The sequence below is a fragment of the Populus trichocarpa genome, chromosome 3 (genome assembly GCF_000002775.5).
Source record: "Populus trichocarpa isolate Nisqually-1 chromosome 3, P.trichocarpa_v4.1, whole genome shotgun sequence".
In the NCBI taxonomy this organism is placed as follows: domain Eukaryota; kingdom Viridiplantae; phylum Streptophyta; class Magnoliopsida; order Malpighiales; family Salicaceae; genus Populus; species Populus trichocarpa.
Window position 1 is genome coordinate 492,575 of NC_037287.2, and position 14,735 is coordinate 507,309.

The following is a 14,735-nucleotide window of genomic DNA, read 5'->3' on the forward strand; positions in this document are numbered from 1 at the left end:
ATGATTTTTCTTCATATTAATTAGCATTAGCATGCCAATTATCCAAAATTAATGAAATCATATAATATTGCACAATGAAGATTCCTATAATATTTTAATCTTGAAGAGCTAGGACTAATCATGACTGAATTAATTAATCAATAATCATAACAAATGAAAATAAAATAAAATAAAAGGTGTCTTTATAAATATCAAATAGTTTCAAGTATTTCAACCACACCTGTTTTTAAGCCATTAAAATATGATAAATCAACATCAAGTGTATTGTATAGCTTTTCAGCTCCACGAGCATCATTAATCATGTTTATTTTTGTATTTTAAAAAAATTTAAATTTTTTTTATTTTAAATTAATGTTTTTTTGGTATTTTTCGATTATTTTAAAGCGCTGATATTAAAAATAATTTTTTAAAAATAAAAAATATTATTTTAATATATTTATAAGTAAAAAACACTTTAAAAATAATCATAACCACACTTTCAAACACGTAAATTCACTATGGAATTCACATGAAGCTACATTTTAGCTATGAATGTTTTATATACATAGGAGTTAGTTTTTGTTATTGTGTTATATAATGTTTTTAAAAATAATTTTAAATTAAAAATATATTAAAATAATTTTTTTATTTTAATATTAATACATTAAAATCATAAAAAACACTTTAAAATTTTTTAAGTTAAACAACTTAAAATAGACGTCAAACAACTAAACAACTTCACAGAGAATTGAATATTATTTTGTTTTATTTAAAATTGAGAAAAACCACTCTCAAAACCATGCTGATTTTCTTTTATTGTGTGAATAAAATGTATGCATGAGATATTAAGTTTGAATATAATATTGAGATCTTTTTGCAAATATAAAAAAATTAATTTCAATTCTCTCTACTCATTTATACTCCAATCTATACCGATTTAATTTTAAGACTTGCTTAACTATTTCTTCTTCTTCTCGAGAGTATACACACACACACATACACACATCTGATTTATTTATTTTCCATTAGCATATATTGTTTTCAATTCGAGTTAGATTTTATTTTATATGCTTATTATTATATTTTGTCAACCAAATCAACAAATATATATATATATATATATTATTATAGGTGGTTTAATAGTAAGAGCTTGACATCAAGGGGTTTATTCACCCTGTAATTTTAGGTTCGAGATATGTAATTGCTAATATAATGATTACTGGAGGCTTACATGGTCATTAACTTTCGGAGCCGTGGGATTAGTCGAGGTGTACGCAAACTGGCTCGGACACCTATATTAATTAAAAAAACAAAAGAAAAAAAAAAGAAAAAAACTTAAATAATTAGTAAAAGACAACTTTTTTTATCAGACCAGAATATGTGTCTGAAAGAAGCAATCGCTAAGGAGATATGCCTAGAACGAAACATGCACTTTGCATCTGACAGACATGTTAGCAACTTGAATGTCTTTATACGCACTCTTCGGGCTCTACCATACTTGAGAAGCCATTTCTTCGCGGGGATGCCTGCAGCTGGGCCTTCGAAATCAATTAACGCTTCCATCCAAAGGGTTTCTGAGTGCTCAGACACAGCTCGCACACTTTGTGGAACAGGTATGCTACAAGTTACATCTTTGGCAACAAAAGGGGCATTGATACCGGTGTCTGATTATTGTGTTAGAGGAGGAGAAAAGGTTGCTAGCAGAGAATTTGAGGGCTTGATTTGGCAGTTTGAGTAATGGCCGCGGATCCATCTTCTTCGTACAAATTGAATGCTGCTTTCTTAATTTGAAAATGAAATGCAGCAGATGGGGTGAGGATTGCTTTCGTTACTTGGATTGAAGATCAGACACACATGGGACATGATCATGTCTTTGATGGTAATGATATCGATGATGATGTGAACCAGGAGCATACGATGCTGGTTTTGCACTGGAGTTGTGTTCTGTATGCTGGCATGAACTATACTGTAAGATGGCTAAAGAATTCAGATTTTGATTCATGGTGGTATATTATGGGTAATATAATTCTTATTTTCTGATAATAAATTTTAATTAAATATATCTTTGCAGAAATAGTTATAAAATCAGACCCGACACATAATCTAGCCTAAAGCAAGCTCAGGTTGAGTTTAATAACACTTGTGCGATGATGGTTGGTGTTTAATTTGTTCCTTTGGCTTTATTTTTTGGCTCTAACAGTAAAACTTTTGTGTGGGAAAACAAACTCGATCAAGTTTTTCTTTTTTATCATATCAGAAAGCCCTAGGGCTAGAAAGAGCTTCCATGCTTTCTCCTCTTTCTTTCGTCCTATAATTACGAGAAAACCCCTTCTTCTTCCTCCTCAATAATTCAATGGCTGCTGCTGCTGCTGCATCATCTTACAAGAAATATGAGACAAGAAGCCGAAACCCAGACCCGAAAACCTCTCTTCTTTTAGTCATCGACGTTCAAAACTACTTCTCCTCCATGGTCAATCCCATCCTACCTCAACTTCTTACTACCATAGACCTCTGCAGACGGTCCTCCATCCCTGTTCTCTTCACTCGCCACAACCACAAGTCTCCCCCCGACTACGGCATGCTTGGGGAGTGGTGGGACAACGACCTCGTTCTTGATGGCACGGTGGAGGCAGAACTCATGCCCGAGATCCGACGTCTCGCGGGACAGAACGAGGTGGTGGAGAAGAACACTTACAGCGCGTTCGAGAACACGGGGTTGCAGGAGCGGCTGGTGGAGATGGGTGTGAAGGAGGTTATTGTGACGGGTGTGATGACTAACTTGTGCTGCGAAACGACGGCGCGTGAGGCGTTTGTGAAAGGGTTCAGGGTGTTTTTCTCCACCGACGCGACTGCCACGTCGGATTTGGAGCTGCACGAGGCCACGTTGAAGAACTTGGCATACGGGTTTGCTTATCTGGTCGACTGCGACAGGCTTCAAGATGGGCTCTTGGGTAAATAAATAAAATATAAATTAATTACTATTTAATCGCGTGCTTTAGCGCAATTTGGTTTGTATTTATTTTCTTGGATTTGAGTTTTTCTTTTTCTTTTTCTTTTTCTTTTTCTTTTTACATGGAATGCATGATTGTGTGTTTTATGCAGAAATAAATTAAGGTTTCTTTTGCCATGATTTGTCAAAACTGAAAATTAATAATTATGATTAAAATAAATATTTTAAAGCATATTTGATAAATTTATGATTAAAAAAATGTTTCTAATCAAATATTAATTTACTTTATTATAGTAAATTTCGTAAAAAACTAATCACATAATAATCCATCACGAAAGAAAGAAATCATCAAACTGAAATCTGAAATCTATATGTGTGTGTGTGTGTGTGTAATCGATTAACTGTAACCAAACTTGGTGGTAGCATACTCAAACAAGGATTGGAAATGGCTTTTAGATGATTCGGCATGAGGCAACTTGAGAAAACGAGCAACTTTGGCGAAGCCAGCATGGTGCACAGGCACAGAGTCTTCCCCGGCTTGTAATTTCATTTCCTGCCGGTGAAGTTCCGGTCTTGATAAGGCCCACTGCATTGCCCAGATGGCCAAAGGCCGCATGTAGCATAAGGATCTATACTGGTCAGTGGTGTTCCAACCTTCAGGAGTTTGAAAGGAATATCTGCAGATAACACAACATCAACCTCTTGTTACTCAGCATTCCATGGGTTACATTATATGTGAATGATTGTTACAGTTGAAGTTTAGGGTTTCATGTGTGTTTGTCTAAGCAGCCGATTGTGTTCCAAACCACGGCTGGCCGCGCAAAAGCATCATTTTGATGCTTTTGCGCAGCGGTTTGAAATACGGTTGGCCACATAGACAAACAAGCTCGAACCTACCCAAGTCCTTGTTCAGCCCACACAGCCTCGTAGACTCCACTAGCAGTATGAAATGCCATATCTGTCAAGCCTTCCTGGATCATGGTTGCAGCAACTGCGTATGTGACCCCGGACCATATTTCTCTTGACTGTAGGCATGACAAGTCAACTGTTCCATCAGGTAGCATCCCATTTACGGCCCCTCGTTTCCCATCCTGCACCTTCAGGACGTTGTAATTATAAATCTTCTCCAGTGCACATCGAGCTTTGTCCTCGTCAACAATAGGTGAAAGTCCGCATGCTCGTGCGTACCTGCCAACAAAACCATTTGGTGGAGAAGTTAGAAACCCTAGAACTCTCAAGCATGGACTATTCTTTATCCTGCAAGTAATCTACGGAAGTAATTTCATGTCTGCCCTCTGTGCTTTTGAAAGAACACATAAGAGCTGTTTCTGCTGCTTTCAGAAGCAAGTGGCATGCTTTGGAAACTTCAAGCAAGCAAGTCTACATGCTAAATGATCTAAAAAGGGCATAATTGCAACACACCATTGTCCGGCCAATTGATCAGCTTGAATGGATGAGCTATTGATACCACCGCTGTTGTCATAATTGAAGTAAGAACCATTCCATAACTTGCCATACACAATCTTTGCCTTCTGAAACCTACACCAAAAATATTCTGCCGAATCCTTGTCTCCTACTTCCCATGCCAGGGCTGATGCAGCCTGTAAGGCTGCCACCCATAGCCCACCACAATATGCACTAACCCCTGACAAAGACCACGTATCATATGTCTGATCAGGAAAGCCGTCGTTCTCAATCATCCCATCACCATCCCTGTCAAACTGATCCATATAAGCCATTGCAACATAAACTGATGGCCAAACAGCTCGTGCAAACTTCTTGTCTCCAGTAGCAATCACATCCCTGTAAACCTGGAGAACGAATTTTGGATTCAAGTCTTTCCAGCGATCAGTGTTGTGGAGGTTATAGGCATTTACTTCAAACCATGGGTCATGGATCCCAATGTCATGAGGGACAGCTCCAATAACCTTTCTGGGGACACGCTGCCCATCGTGTAGCAGTGGCATCATACTGGGATCATGCATCATAACTGCCGCTGCAAAGTCCCTTTGAATGCTGAGCTGAAGTTTGGGAAACAGCATAATGAAGGCGAAAGATGCATAAAAGTGAACATCATAGGTGTTCCACATGTGATACTCGATCCCTTCTAGATAAAGGAATTGACCAATATTTTCTTCTCCTTCTTGTAGTAAATTAGTTCCAAAAGCAGAATTGGTTGTTAAAGGAGTGTGGATTTCCTCAAGTGCAGAAGTCATCCTTCCAAGAATGTCAACAGCAGTATCACCTTGATGGCCCAGGTTGGAACCTGCCCTGTCGAGAGAAAACTTACTTCCTTCAATAGTTGCTAAGCTACGGAATGGAGGGGATCCATCTGAAATAAATAAACAAGCAATTAAAACGTTAACTAGTCAATAAATTGAAAATTCAAGATATAGAAAACTCGAAAGCAAGATATTCATAAACGCTTGAAGGACTACAAGAGAAGAGGCTCCATCATCCACATACCTGTCCAAACTGTCCCCCCTGAATTAAGATAATAGAGCTCATTAAAGAGAGTGCCAGCATACCTGCAAGGAAGCATCGAAATAACTTCAGGTTCTGGGTTTACATGAAATGAGAAAACACTGCACACTGAAGCTAACCATTCAGGAAGTCTCTTGTCTTCAAGAATTGGTCTTTGCCAGGCTTCTATCTCTGACTCCCAAAGGCCATGCTCTGTATTCCAAGGAAACATACAAAATAGGGAATTCAGACGAATTTATTTTCTCGCCAATTCAAGATTGTGGTTGCCAAATGTTAAACCAATCTCCAGACTTCCAATTCACAGTCTGGGTTTAAAATATTTTTGGTCCACGATTGCATATTTTTTAAGCAAAGCGGTATCATCAAAGAGGACAGGATAGGAATTCACCTAGAATAGCATCATGCGCAATATTTGCAGCAGCATCTCCATGAGTACCATAGAATTTTGTGTAACGCCTGTTTATGAAAACTTTTTAGTGTACAGATAACCTTTCAATCTGTAGGCCACTTCAGACAAAGCATTTGGCAACCCACCTGTGGTAAGTCCTTCCACTCCCAAATTTTACGTCAGGGCAGTCCCATGCCAATGAAAAAGTAACTGTACATACACCATCTGGTGGGACTGTTGAAGTCGCTGCAACGGCTGCCCCAATAGATGATCCTGGTTCCGAAGGCACCAGCTTTCCAGGTGAGTTGAGGTTGTCGAAGGACCCATGCTATTAAAACACAAAATGAACGTCAAGTTTGGTAGAAAATGATGACAGAAACAATACTAATGAGCAGGCTCAGGGTTATTCCTTCTGGATCATCACATACACCACTAGAGCTAAAATAAGGGATTGTGTTATCTTTCCTCTTTCAAGGAAGGATATCTTCCAGAAGCTTTGGTATATTTGGGGTGTGGAAAATGGAAAGCATGAGAAAATCGTTTGTGTTTAGAGAAGCCTGAAAAACCATCAGTAATAAAGTATGCATTCACTTGTAGAGAATCAAATCCAGCTGTAATGAAAGCCAAAACGCCCCAACCGTTCTCGATCACACTGGTTTTCAACACGTACTCTCATCATCTTCTTGACTTTTCCATTCAATAAGATTTGAAACGGAGGCTACCTGATTACAACCAGCCCCTATACCACATGAACTAATGCCCAGGGGAAGAAATACCTGGTATATAAGTTCTCATTAAGCAGAATATCTTGTCTGATCATCACTTTCCCAGTGGAAACTAAATGTTAGTTGTAGATAAAAAAGGACCCGAAACATTTGACAAACAACTAGTTCCTAGTCGGGAAAGCATCGCTTCTTTTTTAGTGAAAGAAGATAGCTAAAACCTGGTGAAAGTACATGCAAATATGAACAGACAACATCCATATATTGTATAACATAAGGCTGTAATTTTCCTGAATCCCTCATTACGATTTGAAGATAAAAAACCAGTGGGATTTTAAGTTGGCGTTGTTAGCAGAAGACACAGAATTAAGCACTTGAGAACATTTTCACAAAATGAACAAAGTATAAGTCTGCCAACCTCTTTTACTTCATTCCACATTTCTTTGGCTGTGACACCTTGTGAGTTTCCAGATATCACGAAGCAAGGACATTTTGAGACATGAACAACAGGAGTCTCTTGTGCAGCGATTGCAAAGGATACCGAGGGAAGCCCGTTTGCTGTCCTGTATTAGTAAGCAAGATGGGTTCATTATAAGAAAATTTCAACACATGCCATAAACTGACAAACAAATCCCATCAAATCTCGAAATAATATAAATTTCCAAAGAAAGGAACTTACTTGTGATTCAGAAGTGCACAATGTACACCATCCTCCATCCTAGAAAATCAATAATCTTGTTGATTAGCGTCAGTTACAAGCATTACATGCACATCCACATGCTTTATACACAGATACAAAATAAAAGAACATTCATGACAGTCTTATATTAACAGTGATACTGGAAATTACAGCAACATATTTTTTAATATATTTTTTTTTAAAAAAAAATGCACCATATGCCTTACATTTTTGTTGAGTTGAGGTGCTGACCAGAAAATTCAGAAACCCCTCCAACAGAATTCTGGAATGGGCACAAACAATAAAGTTGCATGAGTGTTGGTGGCTTCTTAGTTGTCAGACTACTTTGTTGGATCTTGAGACATATGTTTAGCACTCATTTGAAGAAATAAACAAATAAATGAGCCACAAAATAGCACACACGATACAAAAGCATCGGTGTAAAGGTTAAAAAAATGCAAGTACTTACTGCCCATGTGAAAAGCAAGGTGACATCTGCAGAAGTCTTCCCAGAATTGTAGAGCTGGAAAAAACATTTCACTCTTAGTAACAGGGTAGACTGTACTGAATCTCGAAGAATCAAACTTTGTAGAGACGCATTCCAACCTTGAAGGTAAAAACTGATGCAGGGAAGCTGCTCTCTTTGTAATTATGAGGAATAATAGGTGAAATTTGACGACAAACAACCCTGAGTTCTGGATCAGGTTCGCCTGCGCTTAAAGAGGAGGGCATCCAGATATAAGATAGTATATCCAAAATGGCAGGCATAATAATTTGAGATGTATACAACTTGAAATGTACATTACCCTCATATACAGTCCAAGCCCTGGGGTATAAAGCATGATATGTGGAATTATTTCCCTTCAGATTCCAGTCCCAAGATTCAATCCCTGAGCCTGCAGCTTCTCTGATTACATAGATGACATTCAGTAAGTTTATATTTTACTGTTTTTCGTTTCTTTGTCTATATTTCTATCGAGGTCAAGCTCAATATTAACTGATTTCCGAGTTGAATAAGAAACAACATTCATGTTGTAAACTAATCAGGAAATAATGCAATCACTTACTCAAGCACATCTGGACTCCTCGAGCACAGTACACTGGAATATTTTTTACCATTTGAGCGCGAAACAAAAATCTGCATGCAGTAGCATTCAAATAAAGAAATCACACATCATTTTGCAAATGAAAAAAGGTTCACAAATTCCAAAATATTATTTGCCTCGTGAATATTAATTTGTAGCATCTTCATTTCCCATTCATATCTTTTGTCTTAATTCAACAAAAATCATCGACTAAAGGCAGCATCAACCAGAGGATGATTGAGTAGGAAACAGAAATAAGTGAAAATTTAAACGGGATAAGCGAAATACAGTCACAACCACCGAAAAACATTTGTGGAGGCTACAGGATTATCTTATAAGTCAAGTTATATTGATGATGGTAGCGACTCATTTTTCTTTTATAATTGCCTCTAGCAAAGAAATGCAACAGTGCGAGTGAGAAGATCGTGTATTTGCTGAAAGCAAGAAACAGAAAGGAAAGGTATCCAGAGTCGATCTTAAGCAATTCACTTTAAAGGTTCAAGGTTAGAGAAGATACATTTCCCCTATCCCAAATACCTTCAGCAAAATTGGTGTTTTAAGACATTTCAAGCAGATAGAGAGCCGGTAACGAAAACAACTCAGTCTGACATAGGGCCACAAACATGACTGTTGTGTTCTGCGTGGCTAGACATTATCAAACACAGGAAAACTAACAACTCTATGTTGACTTCTAGCAAAGTATTGCTTGGACAAAATACTAACAGTTCCATAGATCGCAAAACAAACATATTTCTCCTCGTTGATTTTGTGTCATTACAGGTCCCCCATTAGACATGGATAATTTCCATTTAACTAGTCACAGCTTCCCAAAGAAATGGGGTGTAAAACACATGCATTGACAATTCTTTTTTCCAGGAATTTGAGTTAAACTTACAGAAAATTGATTTGCTAAAACAGGTTTTTCTTCGCATATTCTAGGGAACAGTTGCCAACGCTGAAATTCACCTTTGTAACTTCTTCCAATGCTTCCTGAACTGTAAATTGTTAATTTTATTTAAAACAAGAAAAAGAAAACAGGTATTAGAAGGGAACTCATTAAGAAGATCAATGAACTTTTACAGCAACAATGTAGCAGATGATGCATTAATTTCACATCGCATCTGATAAACTCCTGTCAGCCATAGGCAAACATGATATCAATATAGTTTATCATGAGTACAAACTTGCATATGAGCATATGAATATTCTACCATATGTTGCCTATTACACAAAACTTTCAAATAAAATGCATGCAAATCATTATTTCAACACATTATTCTATTCTAGTTTATAGATGACTAGGTGTTCTAAATATATAAGATGACAAGCTCGCATCCACCTTGCTAGAATGAATCTGATGTCCAAAATAAATAGTGAATGGAATGAGTTAAAGGTTGGCTTTCCTGGCCATACAATGAACAAATATAAATGTAATTTTTTTTTTTATGAGTAAGCACTTACCCAATACCGCCTACTGGAATGCCAAGACAAGATGTCACATTGCGCTTAGCAAATGGATCCATATAAAAACCCCCCTGCAAAGAGTAAATGCAATGATTAGTTTGTTCTTTGTGGTTCCTCGCCAAAACTAAACATATCAAGGTACAATGGGCAATTATGATAAAAGTTATTACCCTTTTTCTGGCATTTTCTTCTCGGATATGACGCCATAGCCGAATACCTATAGGGGCCTGCCAAAGCAAAGAAACCATTTCGTGGATATAGATAACAAGGACAGATTATCCACCTAAAAGATGTTGGTGATAGAAAACAAGGGATGTTATGAAGTCTCAGAAGTGTGGAAAGGTCTCATTACATAAAACAGAGTCCATTTGGTACTTTGGTATGCTTCATTTGACTCATCTCGCATCATCTTTTTCAATAAACAACCCACTTAAAGAACAAAGGAGAATCATTCAGATGTGCACGATTCAAAACTACAAACATAGCATGTTCACTATAATTTTTCATGAGTTAGCACATCTTTCTCTTCCGAGATATACATCCCGAATTTACCATTGTGTCATCTGCTAATGTTTCACGCACAGCATTTCAAATCTGTAGAGAATTTCACTCCACAACAAGGCCTTTCCATGACAGTGGTTTGAGTTTGTTTTTGAAATAGACATAATAATAAGGAAGACTAGCATCTGTAAGGCAGAAGGAAGAACCCATTTATTATCTAAATTGGAACACGTACCATTAAAAGTTTCTCTTGCAAACTTAAAGTGAACTGCGAAAGGACAGTTTCATCCCCGTCTAATTTCCGCTGCCAGGTCAGTGGTGCAGGTTTCCCAGCATCAACCTTAATCCAGACATTCAAAGGGAAAGAAAGAACTTAGATACAAGACTAGCATTGAAAGGTTTAATTATCAAACAACTATACTCTTCCAGATGACAACATTAAAAGTTCCAAAAAAAAAAACCGCCAGACATTGGGCAAAAGGATGACAATAAACTCAAAGAACAGCTGTTACAGAACGCAGAGGAAAAATTGTCCAAATACTGAAGAACTCAACTAAAAACCTGCTGAAGTCTAACAAACACAATTCAACCCTTCCAACCAAGCAGAGAGAAAACCCCGTTTACATTATATATAAGCATACCTTGTCCACCGGATAATTTGAAGGTTCTCCTTGTTCTTCATCAAAACCATTCCCTGATATCTTTCTCTCAAACATCTTTCCTGAAATAACCAGAAAGTTAGCCCGAATGGGTTTTAGACAATGCAATCCATACTTCCCTTTCCTTTAAAAATAAGAGCACCAGCAGATCCTATCTTTTCTTTTGGTAAATTAGGAGACCAATGTCCTAAAATCCTCACCTTCACAATGACCACCATCCATCACACCCAATAATACTACCAACTACTATTATATTATAGTAGGTGCCTTGCAGCTAAAGATCAAATTAATCAAATTGCAACAACTCAAGCTCTATTATTTTAATTCATAATCATTATCATAAAGACATAAACCCAAAACATCCCTTGCTCGAATAAAATGCCAGCCCCTTTAAGGGTTTTCGTCTGCTGGGACCCATCAATGGCTGATTTTATTGGGAAAACTGCAAGGGTTGGATACTCAGGGATGAACACATACATACATACATGTCCACAGTCAACCCCGTCAATGGTTGACATCATTCAGAAAAATACAGCACTACCCTTCCCAGACAGATAGACACATATAAACATATACAGATTGTATGCTGTCTACAAGAAAATTCTTGTAGTAAACTGCATGACAGACGTGCATAAATATATTTCAATTGATTTCACAACATGTACACCGCGTGGTTTAACAAGTCATTGACAGTACAGTACAGATAACAGAGAAACAAGGAGAGAAATCATCAGTTTAGCAAGAACTGCATCGAAACAGGAATGCATAAAGAAAACTAACCTGGAGACTGGAGAGAAGTGGGATCGCTTGTGTAGACGGTTTGGTTTGAAGACTGAAACTGCAGGCTATAAAGGGCTTGCAAGGAAGTGGAGATCCTAGTATCTCTTCTTACCATTCATCTTTTCTTCATTTGAATAGCCAAAAACGTTGACCATTACTTCGAATGATGTCTAGATCATGTGGTATTTAAGGATCTCTCTAGTTACTTTCTTGTAACAACAACAACAACAACAACAACAGTTGTTCTTGTCTCTGGTCCCACATCTTTGATTAGTCAAGAAAACAAAAAATTGACTAAGAGGTTTTATTACAATTATAAACGATCCATATTCCTTGATATTTGTTCTTACTGATCTCTCTTTTTCTATGATAAGTATCTGCTGTCATCATCTAGAAAAATCTTTATAGATAGATTATTATAAATCATTAATATAGTGGATAGCTACAAAATTAAAGACAAACATCTTCTTTCTTGTTGCTTTCGCAGGCAAGCATATGGCCATTGATTTGTTGTCTATGTACTATACAGTATTATAGATTAGGGATTGTCACCAATTAAAGGATGACAAGTTTTCTGAGGATTCCATTATTGACTCGAGAAATTAGTGAATTTATCTTTTAATCATTTTGAATTCATTTATAGATTGTTCTTCATAAGTTTAGTCGCGCGAAGGCTGTTTGGAGAATATGGTTGCAACGTGTTTCTTAAAAGTTTTTTTTAAAAAAAATTGTTTAAAATTAAATCTTTTATATTTTTTTATCCTTTTAATATTCAAAATAATTTTTTAAATAAATAAATATTTTAATATATATTTAACCTTAAAAAATTTAAAAATCATTATTATTACACTAATAAACACCCATGAAATTCACTAAATAAAAAAAAACAAAAAAACAAAATAGTACACATGATAGGGAGGTCCATGGCAACAAAGAGTCGTACGTAAACTAGCCCATGTCCCCCCCCCCCCCCCCCCCCCCCCCCCCACACACACACACACACACACACACACACACACATGAGGCAAGGGGAGGTGCATCACAACACAAAAAAGTCATAACTAGATATTTTTTACGTGTTGATTTTAGATGTAGTTATTAAATCTATTCCAAAAATAATGGATTTACTTGGAAAATTCAGAATTTAATTTGGGCAAGTTGTGATTTGAACAAAAAAAAAACTTAGTTAAACTTTATAGAAACCTTCAAAGTCAACACTAAAAAACTTTTTTAAAAAATAAAATAATATCATTTTAATTAAAAAAAATAATCGCATGCCATACCTAGGTGAGCCTAATGTCCTCGAGTTTCAGGTTAACGATTTTGTTTTTTATTTAGGTATTTTTATTATATTTATAAATTTACTTGAAAAACCCGCAACTCAAAACATGATACGAGTCAAGTTGAAGTTTGAACATAAAAAAACATTAACTTGGTCAAATCTAATCTAAACCTAACCAGATCAATCTTTATTTTTATTTTTCTTACGGGAGATACACAATAAATGGAGAAAGACATAAAATTTAATAAAACTTTTTTGAACTTCATTTCTATAAAATTTCCAATATTCCAAGTCATCTCCTCACTAATCAATCTTTAGTTAGATTTGATTACATAAAAAAAATAAATAAAAAGCTTGGCATGCTATACAATAATAGTCAGGACAAGACAATTTTTTGTGAAGTTTGTTTAGTGTATTTTTGGACAGAAAAAAAAACCAGTTTTTGTCTCATCAAAGGTTATTCTTATGGAGAAGTTTTTGTCTCGTCAAAGGTTATTCGTCAAAGGTTTTTGTTCCATTAAAAGGAATATGAAAAGCTTGTCTGATACTCTTCACAATGGTTTATTTTGTTGATTGGGGTTAACGTAAGGATAAAAATAATTATTATCATAGTTTTAAAATCCGACTCGGAAATCGACTCGGGTCCAAGCATAAGTCACTAGTCGGGTTAACCATTGACTTAAGTCAACATAAAGATAAAAATAATTATTATCATAATTTTTAAATCCGACCCAGGAGTCTACTCGAGGTCAGGCATGAGTCACGGGTCGGGTTGACCATTGACTTGGGTCAATGAAAAGATAAAAATGATTATTATCATAATTTTAAAACTTGACTCAGGGGTTAACCCGATGCCAGGCTCGGGTTACAGTTCGAGTTGACCATTGACCCAGGTTAGCTGCATTATAAAAATAGTTATTATCAAAATTTTAAAACTCGACTCGGGAATTGACTTAGGGCTAGGCCTGATCATCTAGGGTTGGGCCAGGGGTCGGGTTAACCATTGATCTAAGTCAATAAATGGATAAAAATGATTATTATCATAGTTTTAAAACTCGACTCGAGGGTTGACTCAGGGTTGAGTCTAGATCACAGGTCACCCGACCCTTGACTCAGGTCTACATGATGATAAAAATAATTATTATCATAATTTTAAAACCTGACTTGGAAGTCGACTCGGGAAAAAACCTGGGTCATGGTCTGGGTTAACCAATGACCTTTGTCAATGTAAGGATAAAATTTTAAAATGATTATTATCATATTTTTAAAACTTAACTCGAAGATCGACCTGGAGCCAGACTCGGGTCACAAGTCAGTTTGACCATTGACTCGTATTGACTTTAGAATAAAAATGATTATTATCATAGTTTTAAAACTCAACTCAAGGGTCGACTCAAGGTTAGGGATGATCAACCAGGCCCAGGTCACGGTTCAGGTTAACCATTGACCAAGGGTCAATGTAAGGATAAAAATGGTTATTATCATAGTTTTAAAATTCGACTCAATGATCAACCCAAGACAAGGTTCGGATTATGAGTCGGGTTGACCAATGACTCATGTCTAAGTAATGATAAAAATTATTATTATAATAATTTTACAACTTGACTCGGGGGTTGAATCGAAGCCAAAACATGGGTTACGGGTCAGTTTGACAATTGATTTGAGTCAATGTAAGGATTAAATTGATTATTATCATAAACTTAAAACTAACTCGAGAGTCAACCCAGTGCCAGGTTGGGATCATAAGTCGGGTTTGAGATTA

At 36.4% G+C, this 14,735-nt stretch overlaps 2 protein-coding genes across 3 annotated transcripts; one reads left to right on the forward strand and one right to left on the reverse strand.

The window, feature by feature from the left end:
• The first annotated feature begins 1,416 nt into the window (after positions 1–1,416).
• On the forward strand, positions 1,417–3,106 carry LOC18111125 (nicotinamidase 2). Its single transcript, XM_006389422.3, has one exon. The coding sequence runs from the start codon at positions 2,333–2,335 to the stop codon at positions 2,936–2,938; it is 606 nt and encodes a 201-aa protein (XP_006389484.3). The 5' UTR covers positions 1,417–2,332; the 3' UTR covers positions 2,939–3,106.
• An 84-nt stretch (positions 3,107–3,190) lies between these two features.
• On the reverse strand, positions 3,191–11,888 carry LOC18111124 (uncharacterized). Of its 2 annotated transcripts, none has more exons than XM_052451318.1 (20): positions 11,692–11,888; positions 10,894–10,973; positions 10,488–10,592; positions 9,922–9,978; positions 9,749–9,822; positions 9,183–9,282; positions 8,270–8,340; positions 8,009–8,109; positions 7,809–7,912; positions 7,672–7,725; positions 7,430–7,485; positions 7,203–7,241; positions 6,942–7,086; positions 5,948–6,129; positions 5,802–5,869; positions 5,533–5,605; positions 5,396–5,457; positions 4,352–5,261; positions 3,827–4,117; positions 3,191–3,606 (listed from the first exon to the last, which is right to left on the reverse strand). In XM_052451318.1, exons 1-20 carry the CDS (start codon positions 11,804–11,806, stop codon positions 3,327–3,329), a joined length of 2,967 nt encoding a protein of 988 aa, XP_052307278.1. In that variant the 5' UTR covers positions 11,807–11,888; the 3' UTR covers positions 3,191–3,326. The 2 variants fall into 2 exon arrangements, with proteins under 2 accessions (XP_052307278.1, XP_052307279.1); XM_052451319.1 differs by having other exon boundaries at positions 11,699–11,860.
• Positions 11,889–14,735: the final 2,847 nt, after the last annotated feature.

What these genes read in the sequence shown, in the direction of transcription:
- LOC18111125 (XM_006389422.3), top strand. Translation starts at nt 2,333, where the DNA reads ATGGCTGCTGCTGCTGCTGCATCATCTTACAAGAAATATGAGACAAGA.
- LOC18111124 (XM_052451318.1), bottom strand. Translation starts at nt 11,806, where the DNA reads ATGGTAAGAAGAGATACTAGGATCTCCACTTCCTTGCAAGCCCTTTAT. An exon ending in CACTTCTCTCCAGTCTCCAG is followed by an intron (nt 10,974 to 11,691) that starts GTTAGTTTTCTT and finishes TGGTTATTTCAG; the next exon opens with GAAAGATGTTTGAGAGAAAG. An exon ending in GACAAGAGACTTCCTGAATG is followed by an intron (nt 5,458 to 5,532) that starts GTTAGCTTCAGT and finishes GCTTCCTTGCAG; the next exon opens with GTATGCTGGCACTCTCTTTA.